The sequence below is a fragment of the Crocuta crocuta genome, unplaced genomic scaffold (genome assembly GCF_008692635.1).
Source record: "Crocuta crocuta isolate KB4526 unplaced genomic scaffold, BGI_CrCroc_1.0 scaffold273, whole genome shotgun sequence".
Classification (NCBI taxonomy): domain Eukaryota; kingdom Metazoa; phylum Chordata; class Mammalia; order Carnivora; family Hyaenidae; genus Crocuta; species Crocuta crocuta.
The window spans coordinates 4372853-4393713 of record NW_027529425.1 but is presented as its reverse complement, the minus strand read 5'-3'; the positions used below and the strand labels follow the sequence as shown (position 1 = coordinate 4393713).

Here is a 20861-nt window from a genome sequence, read left to right as displayed (position 1 = left end):
AGGAAGGAAGGAAGGAAGGGTAAGTGAATGGATGGAAGGAAAGAAGGATGGATAGATGGAAGAACTGATGGTGGAAGGAAGGAAAGTAAATGGTTGGATGGACAGAAGGATGGATGGATGGATAGGTGGAGGATTGGTGGTGGGTGGATGGAAGGAAGGAGGGAACAAAGGAAAGGTACATGGGTCTATGGATGGAAAGACAGAAGGAAGGATAGATGGATGGAGAGATGGATCACATCAACAGGTATTTATTGAACTCTTGAAGACCTGGAGGCCCCATGGTGCCAACAGGTGAAAGAGTGTTCTGAGCGCCAGTTGGTGGAGGCAGCCACCCTTACTGGAGTACGGGAGTGAGGTCAGGAGGAGTCTGAAAGGGTGAAATGAACCTGTGATTTCCCCACACACACTGCCCTGAGACCAGGAACTGTTCATCGGAACAGGAATCTCACCTGATTCACCATGGGTGGAACAGCCCAAGCAAAGAGTGAGCACATGAGTGTCTGTGGAATGAATGCATGAATGAATGGGAGGCGGTAGAGGGGAAAGAAGGGGCCACGGGGGCAGAACAGGAGTACAGAGGAGGGCACTCTCTGTGCCCGTCATTCCCTGGTCATTCTCGTGCAAACTCAGAACAAAAACCTCGGCCAACGGCCACTCCTTGGGCAAACCTCAATACATTGGGTGGGGGAGGACTTTAAGCCGTGGCCTGCCATTTTGACCTGATTAGCGGTAATGGGCACCTCAGTGAGGAATGAGTGTAAATGTGTCTGTTGAGGAATAAATGATTATGGTGCTATTTTTCTGCCTGTACAGAGATTTGTGCTTTAAAGTCTCATTCACATCCATGCCTTCATTAACCTGTGACTATAAGAGCTTAATCGGTGCAAATTCTAAATCCTATGCAAATACAGACTTATACACCAGCAATTTTCTTCCTGTGTACTGTTGGGCTAATCCACTCGAGCGCATCTGGCATTGCAAGGTGTGTGAGAAGGTGGGTGCCAGATAACCGTCAGCTCCCCGTAAAGCTGTCCACACGTGTGCGTGCATACCCGAATGCGCCCTTCCCCTCCAGGCCTCCTGCTCTCTTTACAGGATCACATACCAGTGCCTGTAAAAGAAATTATAATTCATGAAAGCTCGGTACTTTGAACATTTTGGGCTCCGAGCCCACTTTTTACCAAGCAACCTCCGTACACGTCTTCACACAGTGCACTCAGTGCGAGGTGCTGTTGTACGCACCAGAGATCCTACTCGAGGTGACATCAGGTCAGAGAGCAGAGATGGGACCAGGGATCCAGTGGGAACGTGACGGGGTGAGGAGAATGTTCAGGAACATGCCATGCCCACCCCAGGGCCTTGGCAGAGTCCCTCCGTCCGGGACGGGGCTGGCCCTTCCTGTCACCTGCGGCTGGGCAGGCGTCGCGTTAAAGGCAGGTCACCACTAACCTCTGCTCCCGTGCTGTGTCCTCAGATGAAGGCCTGTGGGACATGTTCGTGAAGGATATCCCCCGGGGTGCCACATCCTACAGCGTCAGCCTGGACAGGCTCAGGCAGGGAGTGACATACGAGTTCCGCGTGGTGGCTGTGAACCAGGCGGGCTACGGGGAGCCCAGCAACCCCTCCACAGCTGTGTCAGGTAGGGAGCCCTGCCCGAGGAGGGGGGTCTCCGGGCGAAGCTCTCTCCTCTGAGAGAGGAGATGGAGACATGGGGCCGTCATGAAAAGGCAGAGGACTACACTGCCCTTCGTGCAGGCTGTCCCGCCGTCGAGGGCCCAGAGAATGCGGTGCTGGGGGAATGGTACATGTGGAGTGCTCTGACTGCCCTTCCATGCTCTGCTTGAGTGGCCCTTCACTTCTGCCTCACTGTCCCCCAATCAGAGACGAGTGCCAGTGTCCAAGCAGTCTACTTGGGCTAAGCCGTGCCCTCTGGGGTGAAGGCCACCCTGAGCCCCTCCCATGAGCTGTGGGTTCCTTACTGTGCAGACTTGGGTGACTCCTGAAATGCAAAACTGGCCCCAGCAGCCCGCAGGAGTGTCTTAGCGCCAGACACAGGCTGGATCTGATGGGGGGCCGCCCAGCCGTGAGCCCCGTGCTGGTCGCCACCCTGTGAGATGAGGCCCGACTCCACTCTGGGTGGGAGAGGCGAGGTTTCTTTCCCAGAGCCTGACAGACTAGCCGCCATCACTAGCCATGGGGCAGGAGGCGTTACAGATGCGGAAAGAGTAACCATCGGAATCAGGAAGGGCTTCATGGAGGAGGGGGTCTGGGTGGTGAAGGGTGCATAGCGGGGAGCCCACAGGGGAAGGAAGCAGCAGAGACAGAGTCCCAGACAGCAGGCAGGGAGGGGAGGGGAGGCCGCCTCCAGCCCAGGATTATCGGTGGGGGAGTTGCTTGGAGAACAACCCCCATGGGGGCCCCACCCAATACAGTGGTCACACACCTGGGGTGCCGCAGTGGACCCACACCCTGCCCCGGGCAACCTGAGCAGGGAGCCCACTCTGGAGGGACTGCAGGAAGCAAGGTGAGGGTGATTCAGAAAGGGAGCTGGCAGCCCCTACAGGCAGGGCAGGGGCAAGGCCAGACACCCAGACATGTTTCACTTCCCCTGCACATGGGTTTGCTTAAGCTACAGATGGCTCTTGTGTGGAGAAAACATCTCTCATCTCCCATTTGCCACGGACTTGGAGGAAGGACTGTGTCCGTGGGCGCACTCGGGCCCCACAAGCCCTGAGGGCCCGTGGGGGGTCTGCCAGGAGGGGACCCAGCACTCTCCTGGCTTGTTTAACAAATAAGACTTTAACACAGCAAAGTTTTCTCATTTCCTTCATTTCCCTCATGAAAAATGGAACACCCCCAGAAAGAGAGACTAGAATGAGAAACTTCTGGTCACCCGTCACCCCAGTTCTGCAATTCAAGATGCCCCTCTTGGTTCATCCGTGGAAAGTCCATGTGAAGTGGTTCCGGATGCACAGAGTCTCTGGTTCCACGCACACACGCACATGCACACACACATGTGAACACATGCACGCACATGCATATGCATGCACACACGCACAGGCACACATGGGTACGCACGCGCACATGCACACACAGCCAATGGCAGCAGCCGGTTCCCACAGGAGAACACTGCCCTCTCACCCTGAAGTTCACGGGGCCCGTGGCCCGCCGTTTCTCTGAAACCCGCCGCACCCTTCACCCGCTGTGGCTGCCGGCATGACCGTGCTCACTTCCTTCACCCTTCAGAGCAGCCAGCAGCCCGGCACCTGCCTGCCTGCTCTGCCTCAGGACCTGTCCACAGGTCTGTCCCGGGTGAGAATCTCATGGGCACCAAGGCCTTTCCTTTCCAAGCCCACCTGGGCCTCTTCTACCGGGCAGTCGGCTGGGATTTGTTGGCTCATTACATGGGGGCCCCGAACGTGCAGCCTGAAAACCACTGTATATTTTGGACTCTAAATGCTGCCAGTCCCCAGGACCCCCTGTGCCCTTACATTATCCAAAATAAATCCCCTTTCTCACCCCAGTGTGTACACAGTCTTCACCTGCCCAGTGAGAAGTTTAACCCCAGGTAGATGTATTTGCTGTGGATTTCAGCCACTGGGAGTGGGACCTTGGGCCTCACCCGTAATGGGCTTCCTGTTTCCTCTGATGCCTCTGAACCAGCTCCCTGCAGGTGCGGGGGCAGAGGGGTTGTGGGGGGGAGGCACCGAGCAGGACCCCAGGGCCATCCACCACCCACCAAGAAATAATTCCCATTTTTCTGTTCTTTGTAAACAATAAAACGTGAGCAAGAAGGGTATCCTTCACAGCAACTTCTAAATGAACCTTTTCTGTTAGGTTCCTCAGAAAACATACGGTGAGATAGACCAGTTGTGCTCAGTTTTGCTGGAGGCACGAAACAAATAAAATATGGCCCCGGCCCTTGGGGAGCCATGCTGGGGCAGAACAGGCCGGTGGGAGAGTTTGTGGGCTGCTGTGCCTGGGGTCTAGCACCGGGAGTGAGCAGGAGTCAGACCACGGTGCCCCTCTGGCTAGGACTGCGCCCCATGGCTAATGTGGGGCCACCAAAGGCTTTTAGCAAGGATGGTTTGTTTCCATCTGAGCAAGATCTCTCTGGTGACAGTGTAGGGAGTGGATTGGGGTGAGTCAGGAAGGGAAGCCCCTGAGAAAAGGCTGTGGCGGGCAGGGGTGGGTGGCAGCCATGGGGAGAGGGTCAGGGGACCTGGGGGCTCTCTGGGAGGGAAGTCTAGGCACTGGAAGAGAGTTGGGCGTCCAGGCACACCATTCCTTCCTGTCTGTATCCCGAACAACACCCGCGGGCAGCGGAGGTCAGGGGAAATGGCGCAAAGGACAGTGTGGATGGTCGAGGGCAGAGCGAGCTCTGGGAAAGGACAGCATGGGTGCCCCCAGGTACCCCGAGTCTGGTCCCGCAAAGGAAGGAGCAGCGGCCACGTAACCTGCTGCGACCGAGCCTGTGTCTGGGAAGCCAAACCCCACAGCAGCCCATCGTCCCGCCCTCCCTGTGGCTCAGGGCTCATCACCTCCTCCCTCCCCGCCCCCACCCTGCACGGGAGCCCCACAACCCGGGTGGCAGGAGTCTCCAAGGGAGGCGTGTGACTGTGTTGGTGTGCCCCTCAGCACAAGTGGAGACCCCGTTCTACGGGGAGTGGTGGTTCCTCCTGGTGATGGCGCTGTCCAGCCTCATCGTCCTGCTGCTGGTGCTGTTTGCCCTGGTCCTGCACGGACAGAATAAGAGATACAAGAGCTGCGGCACAGGTGAGGCGTCGGCCCTATCCGCCCGCCCCCCTCCCCCGACGTTTTCTCCCAGTGTCTCCAGGGTCTGTGGGGCTAGTGTCCCCTTGCATCCCATCCGCCCGCGGTGATAAGACAGGCTCAGCACATTTCCTTCGGGCGGCGGCTGGGTATAGCACGCAGGCGCCCAAGAGCCCGGGGGCCCAGATTCCAGCCCCACTCTGCCCGTCAATGAGCCACGTGTCCTGTCCGTTGCTTGGGCCATTTTGGCCTCCCTGAATCTGTTTTCCCCATAAGTGCCATTGCCCAGATGCAACGGTATTTTTGAATGTAATACTTAAAGTGTTAAAGAGATGAATCCCCAGACTGTTCCGTGTCACGGGGATGCTGAGCTGGGCACGTCTCTGAGTGTCGGCGTGGCTCATGGAGCCGCAATGGTGACAAGGTGTGGGGCGCGGCCAGAGAGCTGTGCACTTAGTACCTCGCCTCACACCCTGCGTCCCAGCTCCATGCCCTCTGGCACCCGCCCACCACTGCATCCCCAGTAGAAGCTCCTGGCGTACAGAAGGTTCTCCATACCTGTTTGTTGCTGAGTGGGGCACCCCCATCAGAGAAAGGGACAAACGAACACAGGGCAAAGCTGGACTCCATTTACGGGAAGGTCTGGAACCACCAAAATGAGCCTGAGTTTCTAGAAGACAGAATAGTGGTTGCCTGTTGGCAGAGAAGTATAAACAGAGAAGGTCGATGAGGGAGGCTCTCAGGGTTCGGGGCCCTGGGAGGCGAGGGAGCCCCTCAGGGTTCGGGTCCCTATATCTCTACGCCCAGGGCGGTTATACATATAACACAAAAAAGTCAATATGGATGCCTTAGATTAGTACACTTTATGCACTTATTCTCCTCAATTTTTTAAAAATTCTCCTAATAACCTATGAGACCCCTTCTTTGCACAACTGGAACGTTACTGTGCTCTGTACGAAGGTCTGTAGCCAGGCCAAGAATGTGACCAGCCCTCTGGTGTTACCCCGTAGCGAGAGCCCTTCCCCCCAGCTCCTCCGCTTTTCCTCCCTAGGAAGGCGGTCCCCTGGGGTGGGGGGTTCCCTACACACCAGCTGCCCGTGAGCCCTCAGGGATGAGGGGCCGGGCTGAGCAGCCCCCCAGCCTCAGCCTCCCAGTTCCATCTGCCACTGTACCTAACGGGTTAACTGAGCCAGGCGCCTCACGATTTGCTTTCCTAACGTTAAACAATTCATCCCTCCAAGAAAGGATTTATTTTTTTCTGTATAAATTCACTTCTAACAAGTGTTCATAAATCAGATTTTATTCCTGTGGGATTTACTGTGTATGAATGGCATGTCATTTTGTTGAGTTAATGTATTACAGGACCCTGTGTCTGGCACATAGAAAATCTCCCCGCTTTTCACTCTCCTTCTGCATCTGGAAAACAGCCCCCAAAAGGCAGATCTGACCTGCAGCTTCTGATACTCGGCCTCACCCTGGAGTATTAATTTAACAGCATAATTGAAGCCTAGGGGAAAAAAAAAAAAAAAAAGACGTGTCTCCTCAAATGTGTGCCTTTGTGCCAGGAGATGCGCAGACCCTAAACCTCTACCATCCCAGCCCCGACAGCCTCCCTCACACACCGCCCTCTCTGGATTTCCTTTCCGACAGCGCTGCTCGCCCACTGGTCAGTCACCCCCAGACCCCGACCCACCAGCAGCCCTGCCCACTGTGTGCAGGTCTCTGTTCTGCTGGCTTCTCCTGTTGCAGCCACTGGAGCGTTCCAGCCCCTCGGGGGAGGGGGGTGGGCAGGGTGCTGGTTCGAAGCAGACAGGGTGCCATGAGGTTTTAACAATCCCGGAACAGGCCCCTGTCCCGGAGGCTAGGACAAGAGGCTAGGACAGCAGGAGAGAAACAGGTGGGGTGACTGCCTCTGAGGGCTGTGGCCTAGCCAGGGGACACGGGCGGCGGACAGTAAGGAACGTGCAAACTCAAAAATAGCACTGCTGGTGGTGAGCACCACGGGGGAAGCTACAGATCTCTGGGAGAGGAGGAGGAGGAGGAAGGGGAGGAGGAGGAGATGGAGGAGGAACAGAAGGAGGAAAGGAGCTAGAGGAGGTGGAAGAGGAGGAAGTAGAGGAAAAGGAGGAAGAGGAGATAGAGGAAGTAGAGGAGAAGGAGGAAGAGGTGAAGGAGGAGGAAGAGATGAAGGAGGAGGAGGAGATGGAGGAAGAGGTGAAGGAGGAGGAGGAGGTGGAGGAGGAGGAGTGGTTGCTGTCTCTGGTGGTCTGGAAGGTTCTCTCTGGTCTGGTGACACTTCGGCTGTGAGCTGAAGGAAGGGGACAGTGTGCCAGGAGGACTCTGGGGGAGGGGCAGACAGTCCTGAGGACGGGAAGACAGGACACTCGGCGTCTCCTGTGGCTTCGACCAACCTCACGGTTAATCATTTGGATCTGCCAATAGAGTTTAGTATATGTTTTCATACGTATTTATAAACTCATTTTTTAAGCGACTTCTAGCATATTGACAGATACGTGCGGTCATCAGCAGAGCCAATTCTAGAACATTGTCACCACCCCAGAAAGACACCATGCCCCCTGCACTGTCATCCCCTGTGAATCTACTTTCTACTTACTGTTTTATTACGTGGTCATGAGGTTTTTATTTTGAACTGTATAAAATCGTTAATTTCTCAACTTTAAAAAAAAAAAAAGCTCATGCATTCTGAGGGCTCCTCCGTCAAATACTGATGGGAACGCTGACATTTTGGCGTCAGCTCCTCACACTCTAACCAATATGCTGCCTCCCTCCCGGAGAGCCTCCAACCACCCTGCACACAGAGGCGGGTCAGGCCCAGCTCTGGGCTCTGCTCCGGCGGGGACCCGGTGCCTCCGGTGGGGACCGGCGCACACCTGTGGCCGGCTGGCTGCGCGGCTCAGCAGAGCTGCCGTGAGCCCTTCTCCACAGCCCCCAAACCCATTCTTCCCGGCTTAGGGAAGAGCATCTCCAACATGGAGGAGACCGTGACCCTGGACAACGGAGGGTTTGCCGCCTTGGAGCTCAATAGCCGCCACCTCAACGTCAAGAACACCTTCTCGAAGAAGAACGGGACCAGGTAGGGGCGCAGCGGTCCAAACCAGCCAGGGTGGGGGGTGCTGGCCACACAGGTACCCACCAGAACCCAACAGGGCAGCGGTGAGTCTGGGGGCAGCTGGGAGCATCCTGTGTCCTGTTCCAGAGATACAGAAAGAAGGCCCGTCTCGGGAGTGGAGGGGCGCCTTCTGGGGGGCCGAGCGCCCACAGGCTGGCTGAGTGGGAGTCCCCGCCACTTGGGAGTCCCCGCCTCTCAGGCACCACATGTGGCAGACGGGTACCACCAGAACAGACCCCAGCCCGTCCCAACAGGGCAGCGGCCAGAGGGCAGGTCGGGAGGCCCCCGGGAAGGTATCTGCGGCCCAGAGTCATGCTGAGCCCTCACCTGTCCCATGGGCGGTGTCCCGTCCTAGGTCCCCACCCCGGCCCAGCCCTGGTGGGCTGCACTACTCAGACGAGGACATCTGCAACAAATACAACAGCGCCGTGCTGACCGAGAGCACAAACCTCAAGGAGAAGTCGGTGGATGCTTCGGAATCAGAGGTCAGTGCCTGCGGCCGCTGTCCCCACCTCTGGGCTGAGCCCTCTGCCTTCTCAAGGTGCCGCCTCCCTGGTCCCCACCGAGTCTCGGGGCAGCAGGGCCGGGGGCAGCTGAGTCCCTTTCACCGATGACGAAGGTACATGCTGGGGCTCCTTTAGGCCCAAGGGCGTTCCCAGATCAGGACTTTGCCCAAGTGGCTTCCGATCCTGAAGCCAGCTCACTTTGCGTGTGGCTCCCATAAATGAGCTGTGTTTTCTGGTAGGGACCGTAGAAGCTGGCCTCTAGACCCCAGCTGGAGTGGCAGACGGCCTGAGCCTGCAAACCCACAGAACCTGGGACCCCGTGCCCGGCTGCCCCCTCCCCCCACCCGCCCCGCTGTTTTGTGCTGATGCAGGATTGAACCACCGCCGTTATGGGACAGTTATGGGGTCTGGGGACTTGAGACCGGTCTCTGTCCTCACCGAGTAGATGGACCAGGGAGATCTTGCCCTCGAGTGGGTGACCCCCACCCAGGACCCGTGGGCCTGCATGTGTGAGGCCTCCTGTGTGTCTGAGCACTCCTCGTGCAGCTGAGCACACGGGTGCAAGGCCTCTGCCTGGGAGTGGGCAGGAGGAGAGGCCACCGTGGGAGGCTCAGCCTCCCTGCCCCCAGAGGTGCCTCTCCACACAAGCGTGCCATGCTGTCTCAGTGTGACACTAAGGAGCAAAAGCAGCTGAGTGGCAGTCCACGGTGTGTCTCCCTGTCCGTCCTGAACGTCTCTCTTCCAGACACGCCCAGTGTCGAGAGGCAGGAAAATCACCAAGCCATATGCTGGACACGTAGGGCTGCCCCACCTCTTGACATTCATACTCTAAATCAATATTTAATCTAAAATAAGTCCCACCTTCATTTGGACCTGAATTCAGGCCTTATTAAGCCCCGAGGCTCAATAAAATGGCTTCTTTTGAACTGTGCTTTGTATGTGAGCTCCAAGTGAGACGGACCGCAGGTGGCTGTCAGTGTGACGCCGACCGGCTCTGCCTCCAGTTTCCTGTTTACAGAGGATGCCTGACACCCTGTCTGTGCGGTCGCCTTGGGCCGGGTGAGAACAGCACGCAGCCGGTGGGTCTGAAATCAGGGGGCTCACAAGTGAAATGCTGCAAAACTGACCTGCCTTTTTGTGAGAAGGAAATAGCAGCCTTGGTGAGGCTTTTTCTTGCTGCTTGCGCCAAAAGCAGCACGTTGGGCAGGGGTACGACGGCCTTCCGGCAGGCACCACACGTGCCAACAATTAGGAGACGCGTTTTCATGGCCCCTGCCAGGCATCTGTCCTTAGTTCTTGGCCAGCGCGCGTTAGCCCTGCAGGTAGAGTGAGTAGCAGTCCGACAGGGGGGCAGGCACTCCCTGAGCACCTAGTCTGGGCCAGGCACACTCTTTCATTTTTTATTTATTTTTAATGTCTTTAAGGTTTTATTTATATTTGAGAGAGAAAGGGAGAGAGAAACAGAGTGTGAGCAGAGGAGGGACAAAAAGACAGAACGTGAAGCAGGCTCCAGGCTCTGAGCTGTCAGCACAGAGCGGGACACAGGGTTCGGACCCACAGCGGTGAGACCATGACCTGAGCCGAAGTCAGACACTGAACCTGCTGAGCCCCCAGGTGTGCTCTTTTAATGCTCAGGCCAGCCCCATGGGTTAGGGTGAGTCTCCTCGCTGGCCAGCCAGCAGGACTAAGTCTGAGGTCATCCAGAGCCCAGCCAAGCCCTGGCCTCCACCAGCTTGTCCCACTCAGTGCCCGGGGGTAGGGGGTTCAGCGGCAATCCCGACAGTGGCCACGGTTGGAAGCACAAATTCCGGACTCTGTTTGTGGAAGCATTCTCAAAATGGGTTGACAGGCAGCATTCAGTCTGTCTCTCCTCTCACGCACATGGGGTGTTTTGAAATGCCAGTTCCGCTGGTTTTTACGGACAGTAGTCATGTACACACATCCACGTGTGCACGCACACACGTATACCTGCATACAAACACACACGTCCAGAGGCGGGGGAGAGAGGAAGGGAAGGAGGTGATGGGGAGAGGGGAAGGAGGGGAGGAGGGCCTGCGTAGGAGACAGGCACATGGAATTCACACTAAGCCCTAAGTCGTGATCCTCACATAATAGAGGACAAAGCCGAAGCTTACAGAAGTTTTTCCATCTTCCTTGGACACACACTGGTGGGGTGCACTTGAGACGCAGACCTGAGGGCCAGGGTCCCATTGCTGTCCCTCCCGGCAGACCTGCCGCACAGAACTGAGCCTTCCCAGCTCCATGACTGTGGCTGAGTGTGCGAGGGGCCTGCCTTCCTCTCTCTTGGCAAGCCCTGTGCCCAGAGGAGGCAGCTCCTATTATAATTCCCACAGATGCTTCTCATGGTTCCTAATGCTTTTGGGGTCACAGGCTTTATCAGGAAGCTGATAAGAGGTGTGGATGCTCTATGTACATGCAGAATTTCTCTTAGGGTCTGGGGTCCAGGCCCCCAGGAAGCTCTCACAGGTGCCTCTGGCTAAGGTCCCATGGAGTGCAGGCAAGAACTCACATCCCTGGGTCCTGTCTGCTCCTGGGCCCTCAGGAAGACACAGTGAGGCCCCTCTTTTTTCCAGAGTTCTTAGCTTTCTAATCCTGCTAGGTCCTGTCTTTGAACCTTATGGGTTTGGGAGATGTGTAAGCACCAGATATTCACAGCATCCCAATAGAGGGACCTGGGGACTTCCGTCATCTTGGAAATGCCAGCTCAGATGGGAGAGTTTGCTGTGAACCACATTTATTAAACAGCCTGATTGATATAATTCACATACCACACAACTCGCTCACTTAGAACCTTGGTTATTTAAGAGTGTGTTTTTAATTTCCTCATATTTGTGAATTTCCCAAATGACCTTCTGTTATTGATTTTGTTTTAATTTTATTTCATTGTGATGCGGGAATATGCTTTGTATATTTTCAGTCCTTTTAAATTTATTGAGTCTTGTTTTGGGGTCTATGCCAGAACAATGTTCCATATGCACTTGGAAAAAATAATGTGTCATTCTGCAATTGTATGGAGTGCTCTGGACATGTCTGTTAGGGCCAGCTGATTTACAGTATTGTGGGAGCCACCTGGCTGATCTTCTGCCATCCATTAATGTACTCAAGTCTCTAACTATTATTGTTGAACTCTCGATTTCTTGCTCCAATTCAGCCAGTTTAATTTCGTGTATTTCGGTGGCTCTGTTCTCAGGTAGATGTGTGTTTATGATAGCTGTGTCTTGTAGATGAATTGGCCCTTTCATCAGGATAGCATGGCCCTCTTTGTCTCTGGTAACAATTTTGTCTTCACTATTATTTTGTCTGATATTAGTCAGCCACTCCAGTTCTCTTTTGGCTATTGCTGACATTGCATGTTATTTCTGCTCTTGTACTTTCAACCCATTTGTATCTTTGAATCTAGAATGTGTCTCTTACAGATAACATAGAGCTGGAGCGGTTTTTCTTTCTGCCAATCTCTGCCTTTTGAATAGACAGTCTAATCCATCCATGTGTAATGTAATTACCACTAAGGTAGAATTTACATTTGCCATTTTGATATTTGCCTTTTATATGTCTCATGTCTTTATTCCTCTTTTTTTCCCATTTACTTTCTTCTTTTATAAGTGAAAATTTTCCAGTGCACCATCTTAATTCTCTTGTTTTACTCTATTTTTTCAGTTATTTTTGTTAGTGATTGTTCTAGTATCAACATTTACTTAAGATTTATACTAAATCTCAAAAAAAAAGAGATTTATACTAAATCTCAGTGATGTATAGAAACCTTATTCCTATATAGCTCTCTGGCCTCCTCCCCTTTCTGTGCTATTAATATACATCATACGTTTGTATATCCATAATGTTACAAACTCAGAGATGCATTTTTATAGTTACTACTTTACAGAATTATACATCTTTTAAGGAAGTTGAGGGGAAGGGAGAGCAAATATATATCTGGAGTTTACAATTTTACCCTTCTTGTATACTACTTCTTCATTTCTTCCCACACATTCAAGGTACCATTGGGTGTCATTTCTTCACTCAGCTGTCTCCTTTGTGCTGTTGTTAAATATGTCACATTTCTGGAGCACCTGGGTGGCTCAGCCCGTTAAGTGTCCAGCTTCGGCTCAGGTAATGATCTCCTAATTCATGAATTCAAGCTGCACATCAGGCTCTGTGCTGACAGCTCAGAGCCTGGAGCCTGCTTCCAATTCTGTATCTCCCCCTCTCTATCTGCCCCTCCCCCACTCACACTCTGTCACTCTCAAAAATTAACATTAAAAAATTTTAATAGAAAATATATCATATTTCTATACATCATAGGTCCAACAATACAATTATATACATATCACTTTATGCAATTGCTTTTTAACTTAGATAAGAAAATAAAGATGTTGTCTTTTGTAATTACCATGTGTGATCATCTTGGCCAGTACCTTCTGTCTTTTCCTATGAATTTACACTTCTGCTTGCATCCCCTGCTTTCAACCTGACAGTTTTCCTGTAGTATCTCTTGTAAGGCAGGTTGGATAGTGATAAATTTTCCTGCCTCTATGTATCTTGGGAAACCTTTATTTCACCTTTTTTTTTTTTTTTTTAAATATTTTTATTTCTAGGAGAGAGAGAGAGACAGCGTGAGCAGGGGAGGGTCAGAGGGAGGGAGACACAGACTCCAAAACAGGCTCCAGGCTCTGAGCTGGCAGTCAGCACAGAGCCCGATGCGGGGCTCGAACCCACGAACGGCGAGATCATGACCTAAGCGAAAGTCGGACGCTTAACCAACTAAGCCACCCAGGCGCCCCTCACCTTTATTTTTGAGAGTAGTTCTGCTGAACAGAAGATCCTTGGCTGGCAGTTTTCATTCAACACTTTGAATACACTGCCCCACTGCTTTCTGTCTCCCATCTTTTTTCCAATTAGAAGCCAACCCTTAATATTATTCAAGTTCCCTTATCCATGATTTCAAGAGTTTCTGTCTTTGTCTTTTTGACTGTGATGTATCTGGGTATGGGTTTACTTAATGTTTATAGAGCTTTTTGGTGCATAGATTAATGCTTTTGATCAAATCTCAGAAGTTTTAAGCTATTTCTTCCCCTATTTTTTCTACCTCTATCTTTCTCCTCTCATCCTGGTGCTGTCATGACCATTGTGTGTGGGGGTACTCAGCCTTGTCCCACATATATCAGGTGCCCTTTTCTTCCATTATTGTTCTTCTTTGTGTGTGTTCATGCTCTTTCCCCTGTTTTTCAGATTGTGTATCCTCTGTCGATACCTCCACGTGCCCTGACTCTTTCCTCTGCCAGACCCAGCGTACCATGGGGCCCTTCTAGTGAATTGTTTATTTTGGCTATTGTATTTGTCAATGCCAAAACTTCTTACTTGGTTCTTTTAAAATGCTTTCTCTATTGGTATGTCCTACTTGGTGCAGTTTTATCATCTTACTTCCATTCTTTGAACGTAGCTTCCTTTAGTTCCGTGAATATATTGTAACAGCTTCTTTCTTTTAACAGCTTCTTTCTTTTTTAATTTGTATTTTAATGTTTATTTATTTTTGAGAGAGAGACTCAGAGCACGAGTAGGAGAGGGGCAGAGAGAGAGGGAGACACAGAATCTGAAGCAGGCTTCAGGCTCTGAGCTGTCAGCACAAAGCCCGATGCGGGGCTTGAACTCATAAACTGTGAGATCATGACCTAAGCCGAAGTTAGACGCTTAACCAGCTGAGCCACCCAGGCGCTCGGGTAATAGCTTCTTTCAAAGTCTTTGTCTCCTGACACTCGGGCCTCCTCAGACACTGCCTCCTCTTTGCTGCAGATGTGGAACACACTGATCTGTTTTTTTGCAAACAGTTCATTTCTGTTAATATATTGTGCCACCTGTGAGTATGGATATTCTCCAGCCCAAGGGTCATTCTTGTTGTTGGCTTATTTATTATGTGGTGAGCTGGCTGGATGAGTTCAGTGGAAGACTGTCCCCCATGGGTGGATTCTCTGATGCTGCTCCTGACAAGCACAGTCTTGGGAACACATTCAGGCCCCCTGAATAGCAGGGATGACGCTGGTCCCAGCCAGGCGCTCTTGTCTCTTTTACTCACCTCCTCCCCACCCCCTGTTAAGATTCTGGATGACCTAAGGCCATCGGCATCACACCAGATCCATCTTAACCTTCACCCCTCACTAGCTCGATTGTTTTTCACAGTGCCCCAGGCTATACGTTACTCCATAGCTCAATCCAATTAAAGTGCAGCCCCTTTACAATGGCAAGATTTTGTCTCTGAATTTTGCTGACTCCAAGGAGGCTCTCTGTAGCTCGCTCTTTTCCCTGGTTCTCTCTGTCAAACTTTTGGCCAGTTCATTGCTTCGCTTGTTACCATCACAGAACTACCAGCTTCCTCTTCATTTCTTATGTGTAAGGATTCCCCTGTTTTCAGCAATGCCCTTTAGGCGTGCTCTGTTCCAGTCAAAGCCATTCCCTTTAGGAGAGTTGGGGTTTCTCTGTTCCAATGGGCTGTCTCTCCCCGCTGTGCAGGACTTCTGTGTCACAGCACCAAAGCTGGGGGTGGGACAGTGGCCCTCCTCTCCCATAGTGATGCACCTTCTGTACACATAAGGCACTGGGTGGAGATGACAGTCCCTGATCTTCTGGGCTTAAACCCCTACTATAAAACTTCTTCCCTACAAGCTGGCCAAGGCTGGGACGACTAAGGCTCAGTATTCTCAACCTACCACAAGTGGTGTAGACCATCTGGCCTAGGGGTGAAGACAGGGTGAGGCAAGGGAACCCAGTTCCCCTGGCCATACCTGCCAGGGGTAGAGCTGTGTCACAGTGAGCTGGGGACCAGAGGCAGGGGTGGTGCACGGCACAGCTCAAGTGCTTCCAACTCTTGCTGTTCTCAGTGGAGTAAGTCTTTCTCTGTTTGCTATATGTCCTGGCCACTATGCCCAGAGGCTTTAAATGCCTGTTTATAAAACAACTTTCTCCAATTAAATCATTATCTCACCAGCTCCTAACCGGCTATTCTGGAAACACCATTTGCCTTCATAAATATTTAGAGGGGAGAATGGGCTAAGATTCCTAAATATGGCGATGATTTCTGGCCTGGCCCTGTAACCCCAAATTCACAGGAATAGAATCAAATTGCCGAACTGTAGACAGAGCCCTCAGAGAGATGAGCAAGGGTCCCAGAGAGAACAGACCCAGGGTGGGCAGCAATAGAATATACCAGTAGCACCTGTTTCAAATGGGACTACATAAATGACTTGCATATGCATTTAGATTTCAGATTTTTTAAAAATGTTTATGTTTATTTTTGACAGAGACAGAGACAGAGCACAAACAGGGGAGGGATAGAGAGAGGGGGACCCAGAATCTAAATCAGGCTCCAGGCTCTGAGCTGTCAGCACAGATCCTGACATGGGGCTCAAACCCATGAACTGCAAGATCATGACCTGAGTCGAGTCGGATGCTTAATTGACTGAGCTACTGGGGCACCCCATGCATTTAGATTTCAGATATTAATCCTCCCTACTAGAGGCAGCTTCTGGGTTTAAATACATTGTACACGGAGATGTCAGGAGTCAAGAGGAAAACATGTTCTTGGCCCTGGGATAAGTCAGTGGTTTGATGTACAGCCGAGCTCAGGAGCGTGGAGGGTAATGCCCTCCTTTCTGGCCCGCCCTCCTCTCCAGAGCCTGGCGAAGTCAGGAGACAGAGACCCTACGCGATCTTTGCTGAAGGAGCTCTTCTGCGAAGCTAATATTTCACTGCGAAAACAGCGATGCCGTCCCTTTCTCCCCAGGGTATTTTTAACCATTTTCAGAAATACTGCTTCAAGTGGAAATTCTGTGGCTGGGCTCACAGTAGCACAAGAGCTTGATCAGAGCCGCTCTGAGTTAGGCCGCCAGTGCCGCCGGTGTTGCAGGCCACGTGCTATGGCTCTTTGTCTGTCTCAGGTTAGGAATGAGAGCGTCTGTCTTTCACACACGACCGCTATTCAAATCACATTATGAAAACTGTTTTCGATATCCTAAGAAACAGTTCACAGAATCTCTCCCCGCTCCAACCTAGACCCAACCCCTCATACCTGATTAATTCCCTAATGTTATTTGACTCTTTCATCTTGCTCATATAATACCAAAAGTGTTGAGATTATCTCTATTAGCTGTTTGCCAGGCATCTGTGCACCTTTAGAAACTGCCACCACGTCCAATCACCTGCCGTCCTTCTGTGGTTTCCGGGGAAACCAACGCACGTCGCTACTTCGTATCACATAGGAAACTTAAAAATTAAAAAAAAATGGACCCTGCAGCATTGCCTTTTCATCAATAATTCTAACTCACAAAAATACATCCCCATTAAAAAATAATGTCACATAAACAATAAATAGAGCAGGCAGCAGGGGGAAGGATGGCATTTTAAGTCACTGCTCCCTGGTGGAGGTAATGGGGAGGGGTGAGCAGGCGCCAAGAGGCTGGGTGTATGTGTCACATGACCCCACACACACACTCTTGGGCTCCTGCCTCTCCTGTCTCTCTGCAGGGTAGTCTTAACCTTTCCCAGTGGCTCTTGGCTGGGTCTATGGGCCCGGCCCACTCAGCGCTCACAGCTGTCTGGCTTTGCCGCCTAAAGATCCGTGATCTTCCAGGTGGAGCATAAAGAGTCCCAGGGAGGACTCTGATTGGCTCAGCTTAAGTCACGTGTATACCCATTAGCCAATCACTGTTTAAGGGGGGAGGAGCCATTCAGCCCACGGGACAAGGAAAGGCAGAAAAGGACCACTTCCTGAAGTTCATTCGGGAAGGGCCACACCCAGACAGGAACCCTAGGACATCCCTGTGAGCTAGACAGCCCCCCCCAGGGCCCCTTCTTAGCACCCGCATGTCACAGAGCCCTCTCTCCATACTATAGGACCTCTAGGTCCATGGCTAAGAAAATACAGACTGATGTAGCAGCTGAACACATGTCCAGTGAAACTGCATGGTCCACCATGTAAGCACACACCCCATGGTGGGACACGGAATGCGTTACTATCTGAGCAGGGCTGGACGTGCCTGCAGAAAGGCTGCCTCCTGCAGGAACCCAGGAGTCCCTTCTAGACCAGACTGCCACATGCACACCCCCACCCAGTGCCACTTGGCCACTGTGAGACTGGCTTCTCCACAGCCCAAACGGCTGCAGGAGGAGAAGGGCAGGGGTAGCAAGATGGGGAGAAGTGCCTAAAGGGTCGCCACCTGGGTGCTGGACAGGTCTGCCAAAGCGGGACCACCAGCACAGGTGACTTCTGCATGTGGTGATGTCCCCTGACACGGAGACCTGACGGAAGACCCACCGCGTGAAGTGTCCTTCTATCCTCTTATGCAGCTGTGCTTCAAGGTGTCTCGAAGTGTTACTGAAAACCTTTATTTCTGCCACCTTTGGCTGTGATACCAGCGCTGTCCCTGCCTGCCCAGTGTGACCCTGAGAAGGTCGCTTTCTGGTGTAGGTCTCACAAAGCGAAGAGACTGAATTTGATTGGTCTTTCTCATGTTTTTCCTCTCGCACATCCTTTGTGACCGGCCGGATGGTGCACGGGGTGGCCCGGGCACTGCAGGGTGCAGGGCAAAGAGGGTGAAGATCTTGAATCTTACATTCCATCTTCAGATAACCATGACCCCTGACCCCAGTTTGTGAAGCCTGGGGCTAACCTGCCATCATCAATCCAGAGTGTCCTGTGTGTTCTCGAGAGGAGGATGCCCCCAACATATCTCAACGTGAGCTCTTTTCTCCTACATCAGGAATTTAGGACCTAGACATGGTTGTCTGCGGAAGGAACAGACCCAACTCTGGGACTGGTAACAGATTCTGCCACCTTCCTTCACGTAACCCTTGTTGTTCCTGCCTGTCTCAGTTTACACAGAGCTTTACCTCGGAAGCCCCTCAGGTCCTCTGGAAAACGGGTCAAGAATAAACCTTAGCCGCCAGAAATACAGGTGTGCCATCTCTTAACCTGCAGCCCTCCGGGCCAGGTATATTCAAGAATTCGGCGTTTCTCAGGCGTGGGAATACATCGTACCCTGCATAGCATCGCTGGCAGGGCCGGGCGGCAATCCATGATCAAGCACATTAGGATTTCTACAGAAAACCTAAGAACATTCACACTAAATAGTTTCACATCAGTGCAGCTCAGACTTAGCTGCCGAATTAGCTCAACGCAGGTCAGGCTTTGCCACCAGGCGAGTCACAAAAATGGCTTTTGATTTTCAGAGCACGGAGGGTTTTGGAATTGCCGGTGGGGGGTCGTGAGTCGGGGCAGCCAACGCAAAGGAGGCCCTGGCGCTGACAACCAGTTCCCCAGGGCTGCAAGCCTCCCCCGCGGCTCCCACCCTGCTGGGGACGCCAGGCCGCTGGCCTGTCTCTGAGCCTCTTTATTCATCCGTAAAATAGGAATAAAAATCTCCCCTCACAGGTCACCGTATGGTTTCAGGGACTCTGCGGGGGGTTAACCTGTATGTAGTCACGTCCACTGAACAGAAATTGCTCTTAGGCCTGTGGTCTGTTGTCACCCTCACCGCCCGGTTATGGAGGGGCTAGATGTTCCTGCATCGCGGGCTGTGTCAGGAGGGGACAGTCCTCAGACCTGCATCTGTAGGAGCCCTGACTCTGTACAGAGCAGAGGAACCACATGTGTTTGGCTACCGACAGCTGATTGTCCTGTAAAGTATGCGTCCTGAGAAGTCCCAGATCTGTGACTTACTGTTAATTTCCCGTAAATGTTCCAGTGAGAGCCCATTTTCAAGTCCGTGTCTGGAAAATCCCAGGAGTCTCCGGCTCCCCCTGGGGCCACAAGGGGCTTCTGCACAGCCTAGACGTCACCCGCTCTTATGAGCCAACAGGACACAGTCCCCAGATCGCGCGTGATGTGGGCCATTCGCTCCCTGTCAGATGAGGGGCAGTGACTCGGAGCACCAGGGGATCCTCTGCCTTTCCTGAGTCTCCATACAGATGACACATCACGAGTGCTACCCTCACTCCAGCCTGGCCACGGACGGGAACACCCCAGGGCGTCTGAGAACCACACANAATACCCCATGATCTGTGCTCTCCCAAAGGCTCCCTGTTGATTCTGAGACAGCATTTGGGGGTGTCCCACCCTTCATACCACCCAGGCCTCTGGAGACCCTCTTGGGGAGAGAAAAAAGGGCAGGTGTGGCTGAGCCCCTAGGAGCTCAGGCGCCGGACCCAGAGAGGACATGTGCTGGAGTGTCAGGGACGGAGGCCAGGCGGGGCACCTAGGAATGCAGAGCTCTACCCAGCCACAGGCTCCCGTCCTGGCCTTGAACTTGGAAGGCTAGATGGCTCCGTGTCTGTACACCCATATTTGGCGTTTCTGAGGAGTATGTGGCCTTTGGGAGGTCCGCGGTGGTGCAGGGAGGTGCCCACTGTGTTTTCAGGGAGTAGGGAGGGGGCATCTCTGTGTGGGGCCCAGCAGAGGAGCCGGCCAGCCTGTGGGTGGACGGCAGGGCTCCCCAGGGGTATACAAAGCTCCTCTGGGGCAGGGCCCTCCCCTCTCTTGGGAAAACCATCTCTGCTATCTGTTACCATTGCTTCCAGTGACTTCAGATCAATCCCAAAACCATGAAACAGGGTCTTGGCTTTAAGAACATGAATGTAGGAACGATGTGGACTAAATGTTCTCAGTGGAAGCTGCTGATTTATTTTATTATAACGACGGGGGCAGGGTTAGAAAACCGCTCAGACTGGCCTTCACCAATCAACGGGGCTGGTCGTATTCTGTGAGGGGAGGGGTCAGGCTTCTCAGGGCTTGGGGAGGGAGGAGTCGGCGGCTACCGTAGTGGCTCACTAGGGCCCCTTTCCTTGGTAACTTCCCCGCAGAGGTCCGCACGGATGTGACATAACACGGACATTTGTATCCCACAAAGGACACCCCTTCCTGACCTCCACGGGTGCTCAGGGCCGGCTCCCTTCATTCTGGAGCAGTCTACACCATAGTCCTGGGCAAGCTGAGGGCCCTGGACCATTCTTCCTCCCACCCCCCATGCAGGAGTTCTGCCCTGGGAGGGCACAGAGCACCCCCTTGAGGTGGTGTAGACCTCTCCTGGGGCAGAGGATGACGTGTAGACCTGTCCTGAGGCAGGAGTACAGTGCAGACCCCTCCTGGCATGGGCTGACACACACTGAGGGGCCAGGCGTCTCTGGGACAGCACGTGGCCCCCATTTCACTGTAGTGGAGGTGCTGAGCTCAGGCGGGGGAGGGGCGTACCTTGTGTGAACTGTGGGATGTCATGGAGGTGGGGGGCAGGGGAGAGGGTGGGAAACCGTGGACACTAACCATCTCACTTTGGGTGGCTATCGCTGGTCCTGCCTCCTGGCCACTCCGTGCTTCCAGTTCAGGTCCCCTGCCTGTGGCCACCCTCCCCCTGTGGCAGCCCTACCCCTCCCCTCCCCTGTGCCCACCCTCT

At 52.9% G+C, this 20861-nt stretch overlaps 1 protein-coding gene across 4 annotated transcripts in view; it reads left to right on the top strand.

Moving 5' to 3' along the window:
• SDK1 (sidekick cell adhesion molecule 1) overlaps positions 1–20861 on the top strand; it is a 518084-nt gene that overhangs the window by 492945 nt on the left and 4278 nt on the right. For all 4 annotated transcript variants that reach the window (XM_077758767.1, XM_077758766.1, XM_077758768.1 and 1 more), the window contains 4 exons: positions 1475–1639; positions 4639–4776; positions 7747–7867; positions 8259–8388. In XM_077758767.1, coding sequence (XP_077614893.1) covers positions 1475–1639; positions 4639–4776; positions 7747–7867; positions 8259–8388 — 554 coding nt within the window. The remainder of the gene's footprint in view (positions 1–1474; positions 1640–4638; positions 4777–7746; positions 7868–8258; positions 8389–20861) is intronic.